The sequence below is a fragment of the Choloepus didactylus genome, chromosome X (genome assembly GCF_015220235.1).
Source record: "Choloepus didactylus isolate mChoDid1 chromosome X, mChoDid1.pri, whole genome shotgun sequence".
NCBI classification, from domain to species: Eukaryota; Metazoa; Chordata; class Mammalia; order Pilosa; family Megalonychidae; genus Choloepus; species Choloepus didactylus.
Window position 1 is genome coordinate 127,106,385 of NC_051334.1, and position 18,239 is coordinate 127,124,623.

The window sequence follows — 18,239 nt, forward strand, 5'->3', positions numbered from 1 at the left end:
TGATGAGAAGATGGATGCAAAATTAGGTCTTGTTAAGGTAGATTGTCATTGTCTTAGATTACTGTGATCTCTTCTTTTCACTGATATGCAAGGAGAAAGACAATGTGTGATATGATATGATGATGATGATATGTGTTGAGAAACAATGATCTGATACCCTGCTTCTACTAGAGTAGATGTGAGGATCAACTGTATCTTCTGTAGCATGCTATCCCACCCTTAAACAAACAGGGTGTGTGCATTTTTGTGTTTCTTAAATGCTAATATGGAAAGTTCAGAAAAAAGGACAAACTGTATGGAAACCTCTACCATCAATATGGATTAGACTATTTAATTGTCTGACAAAATGTTTATTTGCTGAACAGATGAAAAATCTCCTAATTTTATGTACTCTTGCTTTTTTCTAAAATATTTTATAAGAATAAAAATCCATTAATACTTTCACTCTAAGTGTTGTCTTATTGTTTACTTTGAAGCTGGGCTTGTGCATATACTAGAAATTTACTGAGGTTAACAAAGATGGCACCAGGGTTTTTTTTTGCCTAACAGGTTTCAACTTTGAATTAGGAATATCTTATCTTTGATTATACTATATGAGTGCACAGTTTAGCTTGTTAAAATTGTCCCTAGCTATCTCTAGTAGCTAGAAAGATATACGTGTGTCCCAATATTAACATTACTTTCCTTTCCCCTCTTATTGCATAGGGGCTTCCTGGTGACCGAGGGCCTCCTGGACTTCCAGGGATACGTGGTCCTCCAGTAAGTAACCTGACATGCTTTAGCGTCATTTAATGTAAACTGGTATTGATCCATAGCACCCCAGGAACCAAAGTAAAATTACTTTCGTGTATGCAGGGTCCTCCAGGTGGTGTGAAAGGTGAGAAGGGTGATCAAGGAGAGCCAGGGAAAAGAGTAAGTATTATAACTTCTAATGCCATTTACAAAAAGTTCCAAATACACACACACAATTTTATGTTTTCCTCCTATATCCTACTTTTATTATCTCAAAATGTTGTTACTAAAATATTTCTTTATTCTAATACTGCAATCTAAAAACTCTTATTTACTATCGTCCAAGACAAGAGTAAAGCTTGTCATATTCTCTAATCTCCTACTTCCTAATTAACTCTTTTATATTTTTGCCCCATTATTTCTTTTTATCCTCTAGGGTAAACCAGGAAAAGATGGAGAGAATGGCCAACCAGGAATTCAAGTGAGTAGCTAAGGTCCTTTCCCCCCAAAAAACTGAAAACTGGGAGCATTTTGATGGTGAGAAGCAGGATGGCAAAGAGGCTGTGGTTTGGAGATAATTTAAATGAGAAGATGTAATACTTTTGTTCTGGTTTGCTAATGCTGCCGTTAAGCAAAATACCAGAAGCGGATTGGCTTTTATACAGGGGGTTTATTTGGTTACAAAGTTACAGTCTTAAGACCATAAAGTATCCAAGGTAAGGGGGTACCTTCACTGGAGGATAGTCAGTGGCGTCTGGAAAACCTCTGTTAGCTGGGAAGGCACATGGCTGGTGTCTGCTCCAGAGTTCTGGTTTCAAAATGGCTTTTTCCCAGGACGTTCCTCTCTAGGCTGCAGCTCCTCAAAAATGTCACTCTTAGTTGCTCTTTGGGCATTTGTCCTCTCTTCACTTCTCCAGAGCAAAAGTTTGCTTTCAAAGGCTGTCTTCAAACTGTTTCTTATCTGCAGCTCCTCTCTCAGCTCCTGAGCATTCTTCAAAGTGTCCCTCTTGGCTGTAGCAAGCTCACTCCTTCTGTCTGAGCTTATATAGGGCTATAGTAAACTAATCAAGGCCCATGCTGAATGGGTGGGGCCACACCTCCATGGAAATTATCTCATCAGAGTTATCACCCACAGTTGGGTGGGTCATATTTTCATGGAAACACTAAATCAAGGAATTAGAATCTAATCAACACTGATAGGTCTGCCCACACGAGATTGCATCAAAGATAATGGCATTTTGGGGGGCATAATACATTCAAACTGGCACAACTTTCTCTTCTGAATATAAATTTGAGAGTCTTCTATTTTTTTAAGTCAGATATACTAAGATATAATTTATATATGTATATATAAATTTCCTATTTAATGTATAGTTCTTTGCATTTTGAAAATTGTATACAGTTGTGTAACTACCACCATAATCAAAAATATTCCCATCACGCCACAAATTCCCTCATGTTCTTTTGTAGTCATTCCCTCTCCCTACCTCAAGCCCTTGGCAACAGCTCCTCTGTTCTCTGTCCTCAGGCTTTTGCCTTTCCCAGAATGTCATATAAATGAAATCATACAGTATGTAGCCCTTTAAATCAGGATTCTTTCAATGGCATAATGTGTTATAGTATGTATCGGTAGTTCATTCTTTTTTTTATTTCTGGGTAGGATTCCATTGTATGGATGTACCACGGTTTGTTTATCCATTTACCCATTGGAGGATATTTTTGTCATTTCTGGGTTTTGGCCATTATTAATAAAACTACTATAAAAATTCATGTACAAGTTTGTATGAATGTAAGTTGTTCAGTAAAAATTTGGACAGCTAATTCCTCTAATTACTTTCCAAAAAAGAGGAAAATAAAAACATGCAAGCCCAGGAAGATTATTTCACGTCTCTTCAAATACAGAGTATTCACAGTTGATGTTAAAGAAGTTTTAAAGGACAGATAGAAAATTTGATGAAGTTTGAAGGCTGTTCCAAAGGAAAGGAATAATTCTTAACAAGATTAGAAGTAATAAAATCAAATAAATTGGTTTCAAGATGATTTTACTAAAAGGCAGTCCTCAACTTGCAAACTCTAGATTCACAAACGTCTTATTAAACATATAAAATGGTTTAAGGGGAGGTAAATTCACAGCCCTAGTTCCTGGCTTCTTTGGGAAAATTTGGTCTTTGTTTCCTGATTCAGGCAACCATGCTAATCAACAATTGCCTCTGATTGTTTTTGACCAACATGCCCGGGGGGAAAAGCTGTTCACGCTTTGCCCAGGGCAAGCTCTAGTCAGGTCAAATGAGTTGGGTCTTCCATAAAAACACCAAACAGATCAAATAATGACAATTTTTGGTGTATGGGTTTTTAATAGCGCTTCAATTCCATTTTTCCCCCTCCAATGGCTGCTAGGCTGCTGGTTTCACTTTGATTGCCAACTGTTGCTACTGTGGAGCTGGGGAGGGGATGATGGGAATAGAGCAAATTTCAATGCCATGAAACTCACTGTTCTTCCAAAACTTGATTTTCTTGAGCATATTATCCCTGGATTGCTGCAAGGTTTTGGTTAATTTCCAGATTCCTGAAAAAGTTGGTTCTGAAAATTTTTGCCTGTGTCTCACTGCTTTAATGGAGAAGAGAATTTTGGGGGGTTCTTACTTTGCCATTTTGCTAACTTAACCCTGTTCTACGTGCTTGAAAGGGTTTGCCTGGTGATCCTGGTTACCCTGGTGAACCAGGAAAGGATGGTGAAAAGGTAAGAATTTTTATATTTTGAAGTGACTGTGGTTTTATTCTCCTTAACATAATCCTTTTCTCACCCAAAGTTGAGTTATAAATGGAAAAGTTATAAATAACTAGCTTTTGTATTCAAAATACATCTTCTTTATCCATCTTTTGGTGTTGCTCTTTTTTTTTTTAATAGTTTCCTGTAAATTTTCTTTTAATTTCCTAAATCACAGCCCATGTTGTGGAATACATGAAAGATTATTTAACTTTAGAATTTCCATTTTGAGAAGTTGGTGTCTTTTCTTTGAACCTGTATCAACAAAACTTTTGTTCTCAAGAAAGAGGATTCAGCAATTTTAGTGATGTCCTCATGGGAAAAAGGCTTACAGCTGTGAATTTAGAATGGTAATTTAGATTACCATTCTCTATGCAATTATTGTCTGTATGTCTGTGGCTAATTTTTTGTCATTTTTTCATTTGGCTGGCTGTCCTAACTGAGTTCTCTATTTTAAAACTGACTTGGAAAGAACATATGAAGCCCTCTATGAGTTCTCTATTTTAAAACTGACTTGGAAAGAACATATGAAGCCCTCTATTGCTCTATTTTTAGCAAAATATCTGGTCTCCCAATCGTTTTGGTTTCTAATTCCTTGGTATCACAACCAAAACTGAAAAGCTTTGTTTTGCAGACAATGAGGAAAAGGTGTTAAAAACAGATTTTAATGGTGGTTTCTCTCTAAACTAGGTCCAAGAGGCACAGCTAAAATAAAGGAAGATAGTAAATACACAGATAAGAGGATTTTTTTTTCTAATTGTAGGTAAAGTTATAGGACTGAATAACTCCTTAAACTAAAAGGAGACTGTAGATAGATAAAAGGTTTTTATGAACATGTCTTGAACCAGAATAGACGTGTGAGAGACACATCTATCCTTGGTTTTTTGTCAGTATAGTAACAGTTGACTACTATATAATTCATTGCTGTTGTAGCTTTTGGTTAAGGATAAAAGTTTTGTCTGAATCTGTCTTTTGTTAGTTTCTAAGAGCAAACTTACAAAAGCAATTATGATTTATTAGCTCTTCCTGATGATAATAAGTCCATAACCTCTGAAATATCTATCACTAATATGACAGATTGATGCCCTTGAACACTTTTATGAAAAAGAACATGGTTAAATTGAAATGTAGTGGATTCAGCTGATCCCAGTGGTGCCATTTTTTTCATTCATCATCTACTTTATAGATTAATGATACTTTCCTTAAAAATAGGAATCTTAAAATCAAAGAATGTTATAGTTAGAAAGACCTTAGATGTCTGGTCCAACGTTTTCATTTTTGTACATAAGGCAGTGAGAGGTTAATTGATTTGGTCAAGATCTGAAATATAACATCACAGGTATTTCTAGACTTAGCCCAGTATTGTTTTATTACCTTATATTGTATTTCTAATTTGAGCTGATTTATTATGAATTTCTGAGTCTTCATAAAACTCATGTTTTTTATGAAATTGATGTTTTCATGTGGTTTTTACTAACCTATTTTACAATTGCCTTGAATAGGGCCAAAAAGGTGATGTTGGCCCAACTGGGCCTCCTGGACTTGTAAGTTTTTTTAAAATATTCATTTATTAAATTTATTAATGTATCATCATTTTTGCACCTTAATTATATCCTCCCTACCTTCTCCTCATAGAATATAAAAATCATGATCATTGTCAGCTGAACTTCTACTGGCTTAGAATCTTAACCTCTAAAATCTTCACTGATGATGACCTCAAGTTCGTGTTGTTTTGCATGTGTATTACTTCTCCACAGTAAAGATCCAAAATTATGGCATTGAAGTGTTTTCATCATGATTGCCAAAATCATTTCTCAATCAACCAGCAGGTGGTGCAAGTGTTGCTTACAAAGTTTCAATAAAAGAAACTTGTGAAACTGGGTCTTTTCCCCTGCAGAATCAGAGGAAAAATGAATTTGGTCCTAATAGGTTTTCTCAATTTGTAATTGTCTGATTCACACCTCTTTACTTTCCTGAGCATGTGCTTTCTAAGGGCTCTTAATAAATTTTACAAACTGTTCTATGAAAGAATAATTGAGGTGTTTATGGACTTTCTGTCATCTTTACAATTACCATGAAATTTGAGTCACAAATATATTTCCAAGCTTATTAAGAATAAAATATCACTGCTGGGGTTTGACATATTGGTTTTTCTTTGGTTGAAGCTTGATAAGGCTCTTGACTTTAGATTGCATTAAAATCAAAGTAGAGAGTGCCAAAAAATCTTTTCTATGTGTTCCGACATTTTAATAACATCTATATAATGCTTTGTCCATAGTGAATCTCAGGTATTGATATGTAGGACTGTGTGACATCTAATGAGGAAATACTTAAAGAAAATCTTCGACAATTTTTATTCAGTTTTGTTTTAGAATCAGAGTTTCAGTTCTCTAAGAAATCTCTTTATAGAGAACAAGAGGGTAACATTTTGATGAGTATGTGAAGAAGCGGGAATTTTGAGAGTGCAATCCTCTCCGGCAGCTCACTTTCCCCTTTGAATCACTATCTCAATTTTAAGTTCCACAACTTTCAGTATCATTTTGTTTATTTATATATTATATCCAAGAGAACCAGGACGAAATATGACACTGCCAGTTGGTGTTGAGTTGTATCTCAAATCAACAGTTTCTTAAACCTGAGGCTTATTTACTTATATAGGTCTATGAGGTGAATTTCTTTATATTTAGTAAATTTAATATAAAATTTCTTTAGAACATACTTAAGTACTGAGGTTCTAAGAAGAGAGAGTGAAAAGGAATTATCAATTGGTTGGGTTTAATCAGTAAAACCTTCCTAGAAGAGATGACTTTTCTTTTCTGAAGAAAGAAATGTGGACTGATAAAGAGAAATATGGGGGAAGGCATTACAGATGTTTGGCATGGCATATGCAGAGGTACAGACAAGAATGCATAAGTTCCATGAAGTGGTTATATTCAGACAGATTAGTCTAATAAAAATCCATTGCTGTAAATAATAGGAAATAAAAGAGGTGAGAGAGGGATTGGGGGTGAGAAGTGACTTGGCAGAGTACAGGGTAAAAGGTAGCATCAGATTTAGTAAGAAGTAGGGAGCAATTTTGAGTCCTTAAGGAGGGTAGTTAAAACAGAATAATTGGTTTTGAGGAAGCATATTCTAGCAGTAGACTTGAATTCAAGAGGACAAGCTCAGAGGTGCTTCTGTTAGTCCAAGTGTGAGGTGAGGATAGTAGTTGTGACAACAGAAAGAAGGGGGCAAATTGGAGAGACATTTTCAGTAAATAATTTTCGGGCTTAGGTGATTGGAATGAATCGAAAGTGAATTACAAGAGAAGACAAAAATAATTCTAGTTTTATAAGATTGGGACTCAGGAGAGTGGTAATATTGCTACTGGTATTAGAAATTTTCTGGTAGGTTGGAGGATGGGAATAATCCAGAATGTGACTCATAGTAGTAGTAATGATTTTGCATCTGAACACTTTTTGAAAATGATTGCATTGTAATCATATGTAGCTGCTAGATTATTTGCAGAATAACAAGACTCTTTCTCTTTTACTTAATTTTTTTTCTTTTATAATAAAGGTAATTCCTAGGCCTGAGACTGGTGTAACTGTGGGAGAAAAAGGAAACATTGGGTTACCTGGCTTGCCTGGAGAAAAAGGAGAGCGAGGATTTCCTGGGATACAAGGTCCTCCTGGCCTTCCTGGACCTTCAGGTAAAAGAAGCTGTACTTATGTCCCTGTGTTTAAAGCACCTTTACTAATCCATGCATACAGTATTATCCTACTAGTTCCAGGGAGATCATTGCAGCAGAATACATGGATATTTTTAAATTGACAGATAGTTCCCAACTCTTATTATAGTCTCCTTTCTCACCAAATTCCTCATCTACACTTAAAAAAAGAAAAGCTGAATCATTTTAATAGTTCCCTTTTATCCTAGAATTCCATTTCTACCTTTTATTATTAATTAATTTTACCAATCAATACTGTGATCCAACAAATGAATCGTCATACTTTTCATGCTATTACGGAAGGGGATGCTGTCCTACTGGTGCCTGGTTTTGCAAAATTTCCTATATAAAAATGGTGAGCAACTCTATCAACTTAAAATTCCAGAAAAACTACCTAGAAATCCCCATGATAATTTTGCCATGCCATAAAAATCTTATGGCTCAAGACTGAGTTTTTATCAGTCTCTTGTTGGAGATATGCATTATAGTGGGACATTTCTAATTTGGCCATAAGTTGAGCATTGCCACTGTCTAGCATGTGTATTTGGATGTTCACTGAAGTAGGGTAATGGTAGCGATTTACGTAAATTTTACAAAAGCCTCTGGTACATTACCTGGCAAACATACACATTCAATAATTCTTGTTCCTTTCTCTTCAAAACTGTTTCGCTGATGAAATATTAACATAAGATGAGTGAACCTCAGTGATCCTCCCAAAGAGAAAGAGAACAAAATTGAGTTCCATTATGTTCTAACTAAGTATGCATATCAGATTTCTAATTTCAAGATAGTGGACTAAGCATATACTGTACCTGGAAAATTGAGATAAGGAATTCTCCCAGGATGTAGTAAAATAGTTGTCCTATAAAGTGTGAAAGAAAAGTTAAGAGACATGAAGGATCAACCTAGAAATTCCAAAATCTGTTGTGAATGATTTCAAGGAGGAGAGAATGGTACGAGAGGCAATATTTGAAAAAGTTAATGTCTGACTTCCCTCTGTTAAAAATACATAAATCCCCAGGGAAGCACTCCTGAAGCACTAAGCAGGATTAAAATAGTAATAATACAAAAAAACCCTAACTAGATTAAATGAAACTTAAAAGCTATCTGAGAGAAAAGGCAGATCACTTACAAAGCAATGAGAGTCAGAGGAAGATAATGGAATATTCTTCAAAGCAATAAGAAAAAATAACTATAAATCTGGTATTCCATACTGTACCAAGCTATCATCCTAGTGTGAAGATGGGATATTTAGAAATTTTACCACCTCCAGACCTTTTCTGAAGTAATTACTGGTGATTTTACTCTAAGAGAAGAAAAATGAATTTAAAATGAAGATGGAGTTGGGTAAGATGCAAGAACCAATGGATAGAAAGATTATGTTAATAAAGTATATCAAGTCTAAGTAGGTATTTATTGTTGAAAAAGTAACAAAGGAGTTTTATGTGACAACTTGAAACTATAATTGTAGACAATATTAACACGGGGTTTGGAAGTGCAGAGAGAACAGGAGGAAGTCAGTGCTAAGGTTTTTCATCTTGTTGGAGGGAGAAAATATAAATAGTTATTAACTCTATAAATTGTTAGAAAAATATAGGTTTAAGTACATAGGCTAAGTTTTTAATGGTAACCACTAGACAAGAATAGAAATAGAATGTGTGACTTTACACACCAGTTGAAGAAAGAAAATGACCAAAAATCTTGATCTATTGCAATAAAAGTTAGGATTGAGGATAAACAGACAAAGATAAATCCAGGTAAATAGAAAATAAAGTATAAGATGACAAGAATAATTTTTAAAATCATTAATTACAAGGAGTGTGAAAGGGCTAAACACTGATTTAAGGACAAAGACTATAATAAAATTGTATTAAAATACTTATAATACTGTGTTCAATAGACAAATCTAAAGCCAGAAGACTTGGTTGTACACTGTGGATGATTGTAGGGTATGTGAATATATCTCAGTAAACTGAATTGAAAAAACAAAGCAAAAGGACACAAGAAATTTAAAAATAAAGCAATGGAAAGATATACTAGGCAAATGCTATAAAAAGAGAAAGCTGTTTAGTAATTCTAATAAAATATGAAATATAATTCAAGCAAAAAAACCCCATTAAAGATTCAGAGAAACATTTCATATGGATAAATAGATAAATTACACCATTAAGATATTAAAGTCATGAACCCTAATGCATCTAATAGTTTTGAAAACATAAAATGAAAACTGATAAAAACTACTACTAATATATCAGTTAGGTGAAAAGTAAATAAGTCTATGAAAGATTTGAGCAACACAAGTCAGCTATATATATGGGAAGGTGGGAGAAGCTTTGTGTGCTGCAGAGAATATACATTCTTTTCAAACATAATGGAACATTTACAGAAATTGATTCTATTTGACCAGAAAAAAAAATCTAAAAATATTATATTCCGGTCATGGATGCTCTGTGACCACAATGAAATAAATTAGAAATTACCAACGAGAAGTACCAAATATCTTTACATTTGTAAATTAGAAAGCACATTTATAAATAATTCCTGAGGTTAAGAGGAAATAGAAATGGAAATGACAAACTACTGAAAGATAAACAATAATAACAGCACTGCATTGAATATAGCCAAAGCAGTAGCCTTAATATATGGTAAAATTAGAAAGACTAATACTAAATGAGATAAATTTCCAGAAAAATAAACTAAGAAAAAAAAAGCACAAAGAGAAGGGAAAATCTGATAAAGATAAAATTAAAAATTAATAAAATAGAAAACAAACTAAAACAATTATAGTTAGATAAGGAATATAAAAGACGGTATTTTGAGAAGTGGATAAAGCAAACAAAACTGGCAAATACAATCAGGAGAAAAATGAGAGAAGGCACAAATAAATAAAATCAGTAAAGAAAAAGGTATTTACATGAACACTTAAATATTTGGAATTTAAGAAAACTATATAACTTTATCAATATGTTTGAAACTCTACATGAAATATAGATTCCTCATGAAGCAGAAAGCATAAGTTACTAAAACTGTCCTGAGAAAGTAGGAAACCTAATAGCTCAATTACCATGGGAGATTTTGAAATGGTAATGAAAAGCTCTCCATGAAAAAGCATTGGTCTTTTGAGTAATTTTACAGGGTTTTACAGATGAATTTTGTTGAACTGTCTTGTATTTTACAAACCATTTCAGAGCATTTGGTAAAAAGGAAATTCAATTTAGTAACATTTAATACTGAACCATCAAAGATGTAACACTAGCAATAACTATATCAATCTCATTTATGAATATAAAAGAAAAATCCTAAATAAAATATTATCAAATCAATCAAGAAGTTTATTAAAATTGTATGATCTTATGACTAAGTGGATTTTATCTAAGATTGCAAGGATGGTTCAACATTATTGTAACGGACAGTAATTAACAGATTAAAACAGGCAATAGATGCTGAGAAAGCAGTCAATAAAATTCAATATCCATTTTAAAAGGAGAAAACTCCTAAACTAAAATTAAAAGAGGACTACTTAACTTGATAAAGGTATTCACTGGACTGTACAGGAAATGTCAAACTTTGTGGTAAAACAATCTGGAGTATTTCAGTCAGAAATAAGAAAAGATAACAGAGTCACTAATATGGTTTGCCATTATACTGGAGATCTTAGCCAATGCAAAAGATAAAAGAAGTTTAAAGACAGAAAGGAAAAAAAAGGTTGTTCACAGACCATATGATTATCTACCGAGATAAGCCTAAAAGAATCAAATGACAAATTATCGGAACTTAAATAGAACATTTGCAAGTTGATCAGATATGCATAGTTAAATAATTTGCCTTCCTTTATACCAGCAATAACTTAAACATATAATAGAGAAAATCCAGTTCATAATAGTAATTATAATAAAAATTCACAATAGTAATAAAACAAACCTATGAATAAACCCAACAAAAGATGTGCAAAAGTTCTTTGCAGAATTTTGTAAAATATTATTAAATGGTATAACATTACTAAATAAATGAGGAAAAAACCTTAATTACTCTTCAGTGGGAGAACTCAATATTATACACAGCCAATACTACCAAATATTAATCTTTAAATTCAAATTGATCTCATTCAAAATTCCAACAGGGTTTTTAAATGATTCTGATATGTTGATTCTAAAATTCATTTAGAAGAGTAAGTTCACAAGTGTAGTGAAGACAGTTTTAAAAAAGAACAAAGATGGGTATATTTTCCTTAACAATTTGGAAAACCTTATAGCACTGTAGTAATTTAAAAATGTGTTACTTGTGCAGGAATAGACAGTGGAACCAAAGAATGACCAGAAACAGTGCTATGTTTATATGGGAACTTTAAAATGCCTTTTTCTGTTGCTCATGGTTTTCCCTTGTTTCTGAGAGTAAAAGATCATAGTGTCAAAGAAGAATGGATAGAGAGTTATTGGTTTATTTCCAAAAGTAATATAACTATGTTAAGTTATTATTACTTATTTCAAACTTTTCATCTCTTTTCCAGATGTTGATTCTTAGAGAAAATAAGAACATAACAAGCGTTATGTATTTAAGAAAGATTTTATCATTATTTAATTTCTTATTGAGTACCAAAGTTACATATTTAAAACAAGGTCATTTTCATCACTTTAATGGGTACCTTTTCTGTTCTTAGGAACTGCAGTTATGGGTCCTCCTGGCCCCCCTGGCTTTCCTGGAGAACGGGGCCAGAAAGGTGATGAAGGTCCACCTGGACTTTCCATTCCTGGATCTCCTGGACTTGATGGGCTGCCTGGGGCTCCTGGCCTTCCAGGGCCTCCTGGTCCTCCTGGCCCTCACATTCCTCATAGTAAGCTATATTTTTCTCCTAAGTTTAATTGTTTTCTTTATTTCATTTATAAGTGAATCTAGCTGACAGTTGGCATCATTCTTTTTGTTTTGATATCTAAGAGATTCTTCTACTGTTTCTGCTTTTGGGTTTTTAGGGATTCTTTGATGCTTAAATTTGCTCTTTAAATAGTGTTTATTATCACCAGTATTCTACTTTCCTTTTCTTTATATGCAGAGATGTAACAGAAAATAGAGCATTTTTTATTCTAGCCTGACAGGATTTCTTTTTCTTTTAGATTAGGCTTCTGGATATTTCAAAACAAGTAGCTTGCTATCCTTTCTTTCTCTTATCTCAGGTGATAAGATATGTGAAGCAGGCCCTCCAGGCCCTCCAGGATCTCCAGGTGATAGAGGATTCCAAGGAGAACAAGGAATGAAAGGTTTGATCCCCAAACATACTCATTCCTTCAAATTATCAGGAAAATCCCTTGAATCTTCCACCCTACCTCAGCCACTCACTCCCATGGTACATACTTTCATAATCTTCATTTCATGAATCCCGTTTTCTGACTACCTTCTCCTGTATTTTTAACTCTCTCTAACATTACTTCAACCTCATTGAGAACTCCCACCTGTGACTATCCCTCAACTATTTGATGTCCTTTTTTTCCTCTTAAACCAATTTAATTTACATGATTAATCATTGTACTCAATCCCATTAATACACTTGACTCTGTTGCTCTTCTCTCACTTTGTAGTACTTACATGGAACAAAATCATTGTCCTCATTAAGTGTGAATTTCCAGCTCTTCTGAGCCTACACCTTCTCTTCCCTCTTCCAAGTTCTAATACTTCCCACCTCATTCTCATTTTAGGCTGGTGACCTTGCTTCCTCTTTCACTGACCAATTGTCATGGCCCAAGAGGGCTTTTGTAGCCAAAGGACTAAAGAAAGCACCAGACACGTTCTGAGACATGAGCTTTTATTTTGGGGCTTACCTACAGGGTGAGAAGTCAGTCATATTGCCCTGAATTCAGGAGCTTATCTGAATGGATTCAGGAGCTGCTCTGAATGGCAGCGGGTTCAGATCTCAACATGAAGAAACTCTGCAAAAGCAGGGGGTGCATTATTAGTAGTTACTTTAAATGTAAATGGATTAAACTCTCTAGTCAAAAGGCAGAAATTGGCAGAAGGGATAAAAAAGCATGACAGAACTATGTGCTGTTTACAAGAGATGCACCTTAAATTCAAAGACACAATTAGACTGAAAGTGAAAGGATGGAAAAAAATATACCATGCAAATAGTAACCAAAACAGAGGTGGCTGTACTAAGATCAATAAATACTGATAAAGGGGTCAATTCAACAAGAAAACATAACAGTTACAAATATATATGCACGTAGTGGCAGAGCACAAAATATATCAAGCAAATATTGACAGATTGGAAGGGAAATACACAGTTCTACATTAATAGTGGGAGACTTCAATACACCACTTTCAATAATGGATAGAACATCTAGACAGAAGATCATTGAGTAAATAGAAGACTTGAATGATACTATAAATCAACAGATCTAACATGTATAGAACATTTCATCCAACAGCAGCAGAACACACACTCTTCTCTAGTGCACATATGTCATGTCCCCAAATAGCCAAAACCATCTTGAAAAAACAAAATTAGAGCACTCACACTTCCTGATTTCAAAATGTATTACAAAGCTACAGTACTCAAAACAGCTTAATAATGGTACAAGGACAGGCATGGAGACCAATGGAATTGAACTGAGAGTTCAGAAATAAAACCTTAACTCTATGGCCAATTGATATTTGACAAAGGTGCCAAGTGCACTCAATTGGGAAAGAATAGTCTCTTTAATAAATGATGTTGGGAAAACTGGATATCCATATGCAAAAGAATGAAGGGGGTCTCTTATCCCACACCATATACAAAAATTAATTCAAAATGGATCAAAGACTTAAAAATAAGAACTTGGACTAGGAAACTCCTAGAAGAAAATGTAGGGAAGCTTCTTCTGGACCTTGTGTTAGGCAATGGTTTTTTAGACTTCATACCAAAAGCCTGAGGAAAAAAAGGAAAAATAGAGAAATGGGACTTCATCAAATTAAAAACTTCTGTGTATCAAAGGACTTCATCTTTGAAAGTAAGTAGACAACCTACAGAATGGGAGAAAATATTTGGAAACCACATATCTGATAAGGATTTAATATCCAGAATTTAGAATGAAATTCTACAACTCAACAACCAAAAGACAAACAACCCAATTTAAAAATGGGCAAAAGATTTGATTAGATACTTCTCCAAAGAAGATATACAAATGGCCAAAAAAGCACATAGAAAGATGCTCAACATCATTAATCATTAGGGAAATTCAAATTAGAACTGCATTGACATACCATTTCACACTCACCAGAATGGCTACTATTAAAATAAAACAAAAAATAACAAGTGCTGGAGAGGATGTGGTGGGAATGTGAAATGGTGCCGCCACCATGGAAGAAAATTGGGCAGTTACCCAGAATGTTAAGTATAGAATTACCATATGACCTGGCTATCCCCTTCTAGGTATAGACCTAAAAGAATTAAAAGCAGGGACTTGAACTAATATTTGTACCCTGATGTCCATAGCGGCATTATTCACAAGTGCCAAAAGATGGAAGCAACTGAAATGTCAATCGGCTAATGAATGGATAAACAAAATGTGGTATATACATACAATGGAATATTATTCAGCTGGAAAATGGAACGAAGTCCTGATACATGTTACAACATGGGTGATCCTTGAAAACATCGTGTTGTGTGAAATAAGCCAGGCATGAAGGCACAAATATTTTATGATCTCACTGATATGAAATAATTAGAATAAGCAAATTCATAGTCAGAAATTAGAATATGAGGGGCCAGGGAGTTAATGCTTAATTGGTACAGAATTACAGTTTGGGGTGATTGAAAAGTTTTGGTAATGGATGGTAGGGATGGTAGCACAAAATTGTGAATATTGTTAACACCACTGAATTATATATCTTAATATGGTTAAAAGGGGGAAATTTTAGGTTGTATATATGTTACTAGAATAAAAATTTTTAAAAAATAGCTGTAAGATTGTACAACACAGTGAACCATAACATAAATTATGGACTATAGCTAATAATACAATTATAATAATATTCTCTCATCAGTTACCACACTAATGCAAAATGTTAAAATGGGGGCAGGTATAAGGGAACGTTGTATTTTCTGCATTATTTTTCTGTAAACCAACAATTTCTCTAAAAAATTTTTAAACCACACCTGTTTTAAAAAAAATGTCAAATCCCAATCTTCTTCTTGCTTGTGTTTTTCCTCCCTTAAACATTTTCAGTACATTACATTTCCTGTTTTTCTTCATACTTCCCTGTCTCTTACTTCAAAGTATCTTTTGTTGGCTTCTGCCCATATTTTTTATTTTATTCAGTTACTTTTTTATTGAGATATAAATTATGTACAGTAAAGTGCACACATCTTAAATGTATACCTCAATAAATTTTATATATGTATACTAAGCTTGTGTAACTACTATCCAAGAAAATATGAGCATTTCCAGGACTCTAGAAGACTCTCTTATACGTCCTTAATCTGTACCTCCAAAGGTAACCACTATTTCAGCATCTTTCATAGATTTGTTTGCCTAATTTTGAAAACTGTGTAAATGGAATCATACAGTATGTGTCTTCTTTTGCTCAGTGTTTATATCTGTGAAATATATCCATGTTTTTGCCTGTAGCAGTATGTGTTTCACAGCTATTTGGTATTTTATTGCATAGATTTAGCAGAATATCCATTCTAATGTTGATGGACATTTGATCTGTGACTGCTATAAATAAAGCTGCTATAAACATTCTTGTACACATTTTTTTTTCTGCTTGGTATGTACCTAGGAATGGAATTGCTGAACTATAGGGTTTGTGTAGGTTTTGCTTCTATAAATATCACCAATCATTTTTCTGAAGTGGTTTTCATTTGCATTTTCCTGATGACTTACTTTTTTTATTCAATTTTATTGGGATATATTCACATTCCCTACAGTCATCCAAAGTGTACAATTGTTTACAGTACCATTGTATAGTTGTGTATTCATCACCATAATCAATTTTTGAACATTTTTAATACTCCAAAAAAAAATAAAAATAAGAACAAAAATAAAAGTAAAAAAGAACACCCAAAACATCCCATCTCCCCACCCCCCCAATTATTTTATTATTTTTGTCCCTATTTTTCTACTTATCTGTCCATACACTGGATAAAGAGAGTGTGAGCTACAAGGTTTTCGCAATCACATAGTCACACCATGGAAGCTATATGGTTACACAATCATCTTCAAGAATCAAGGCTACTGGATTCCAGTTCAACAGTTTCAGGTATTTCTTCTAGCTATTCTAATAAACTAAACACTAAGAAGGAATATCCATATAATGCATAGGAGTTACCTCCAGATTGACTTCTCGACTCCATTTGAGATCTCTCAGCCACTGAAACTTAATTTTGTTTCAATTCTCTTCCCCTTTTTGGTCCAAGAAGGCTTTCTCAATTCCATGATGCCAGGGCCAGGCTCATCCCTGGGAGTCATGACCCTCATTGCTAGGGAAATTTACACCCTTGAGGATCATGTCCCATGTAGTGGGGAGGGCAGTGAATTTACCCGCAGAGTTGGCTTCGAGAGAGAGGCCACATCTGAGCAACAAAAGAGGTTCTCTGGTGGTGACTCTTAGGCACAATTATAAGTAGGCTTAGCCTCTCCTTTGCAATAACAAGCTTCATAAGGGCAAGCCCCAAGACAGAGAGCTTAGCCTTCTAACTTGGTAGTCCACAGTGCTTGTGAGAATATCAGTAATTCCCCAGGTGGGCAAGTTTAATATCCTGATGACTTATTTATTGATGTTGAGCATCTTTATGTATACTTTGGATATCCATTTTTGTAAAGTATCTATTCAGATCTTTTTCCCATTTTTAGTTGTGTTCTCAGATATATGTATCACAATTATCTTTTCCCATTTTGTGACTTGCTTTTTTTACTCATGTCTTTGGTTGAAAATAAATTTTTAATTAAAAGAAATCCAATTTATTAATGTCTTCTTTTATTATTAGTGCTGTTTATGCCTGTTTTAGAAATCTTTGTTTATCCCAAGGGCCTAAATATATTCTTCTATGCTTTCTTCTAGAAGCTTTGTCATTTTACCTTTCACAATGAGTTTTTTAAATCTATCTTCAGTTAATTTTTGTGTATAGAGTGAAGCAAAGATCAAAGTTCATTTTTCCCATATGAATATCCATTCGATTCAGTACAAAAGACTATCCCTCTCCCTCACTGAATTACATTAGCACTTATATTGTAAATCAGATGACTGAAAATGTGTGAGTCTGTTTCTGACCTCTCTATTCTGTTCCATTGGTCTATTTGCTTCTCCTTTCACCAATGCCAGGCCGTCTTAATAATTACTAGCTTACTTTAATTACCTACTAGCTGTATAGTAAGTCTTGGCTATTCTAAGTACTTGGCATTTCCAGATACATTTTTAAATTATCTACCCAACTTTTAATTGTAAAATGCCCTGGGATTCAATCCTTGTTCCTCTTCTTTATCTAAACTCACTTATCCAGTCTCATAACTATAATGCCATACATTTGCCAGTAACTTCCAAATTTATGACTCCAACCCAGACATAACTCTTTGCCTGTAGATTTGTCTATTAACTACCTACTCACCATCCTGATCAAGTTTGAAATCCTGATCTCTGCCACCTCATTCCCCATAATTGCTCCCTTTACTTGAAGGCAGGCCACTCTTGTCTTCTTTATGTTTGGGCTAAAGCCCTTGGATTCATCCTTGATTCAATTCCTCTCTTCTTTCATTTTTCATATATGATTCATCAGAAATTCCCATTTTCTCTACTTTCATATATGTCCAGTATATAACCAATTCTCCTGGCCTTCATTGCGATCACTCTGGAATGAGCTACCATCAGTTCTCTCTCATATTATTGCAGCAGTAGCTACTTAATTTGTCACCCTGCTTCCATCCTTGTCCTCCTAGAGTCTACTTTTAACATAGTAGCCAAAGTCATTCTTTTAAAACTTAAGTCATAGCATGTTGCTTTTCTGTTTAAATCTCTCTACTAGATTCTCACTTCATGCATAGTAAAAGCTGCAGTATTTACTAT

At 34.1% G+C, this 18,239-nt stretch overlaps 1 protein-coding gene across 6 annotated transcripts in view; it reads left to right on the forward strand.

Moving 5' to 3' along the window:
• The window catches only part of COL4A5 (collagen type IV alpha 5 chain), a 414,777-nt gene that overhangs the window by 240,619 nt on the left and 155,919 nt on the right, over nucleotides 1-18,239 (forward strand). For all 6 annotated transcript variants that reach the window (XM_037821236.1, XM_037821237.1, XM_037821239.1 and 3 more), the window contains exons 14-21: nucleotides 706-759; nucleotides 856-912; nucleotides 1,169-1,213; nucleotides 3,419-3,472; nucleotides 5,002-5,043; nucleotides 7,058-7,190; nucleotides 11,866-12,039; nucleotides 12,377-12,460. In XM_037821236.1, coding sequence (XP_037677164.1) covers nucleotides 706-759; nucleotides 856-912; nucleotides 1,169-1,213; nucleotides 3,419-3,472; nucleotides 5,002-5,043; nucleotides 7,058-7,190; nucleotides 11,866-12,039; nucleotides 12,377-12,460 — 643 coding nt within the window. The remainder of the gene's footprint in view (nucleotides 1-705; nucleotides 760-855; nucleotides 913-1,168; nucleotides 1,214-3,418; nucleotides 3,473-5,001; nucleotides 5,044-7,057; nucleotides 7,191-11,865; nucleotides 12,040-12,376; nucleotides 12,461-18,239) is intronic.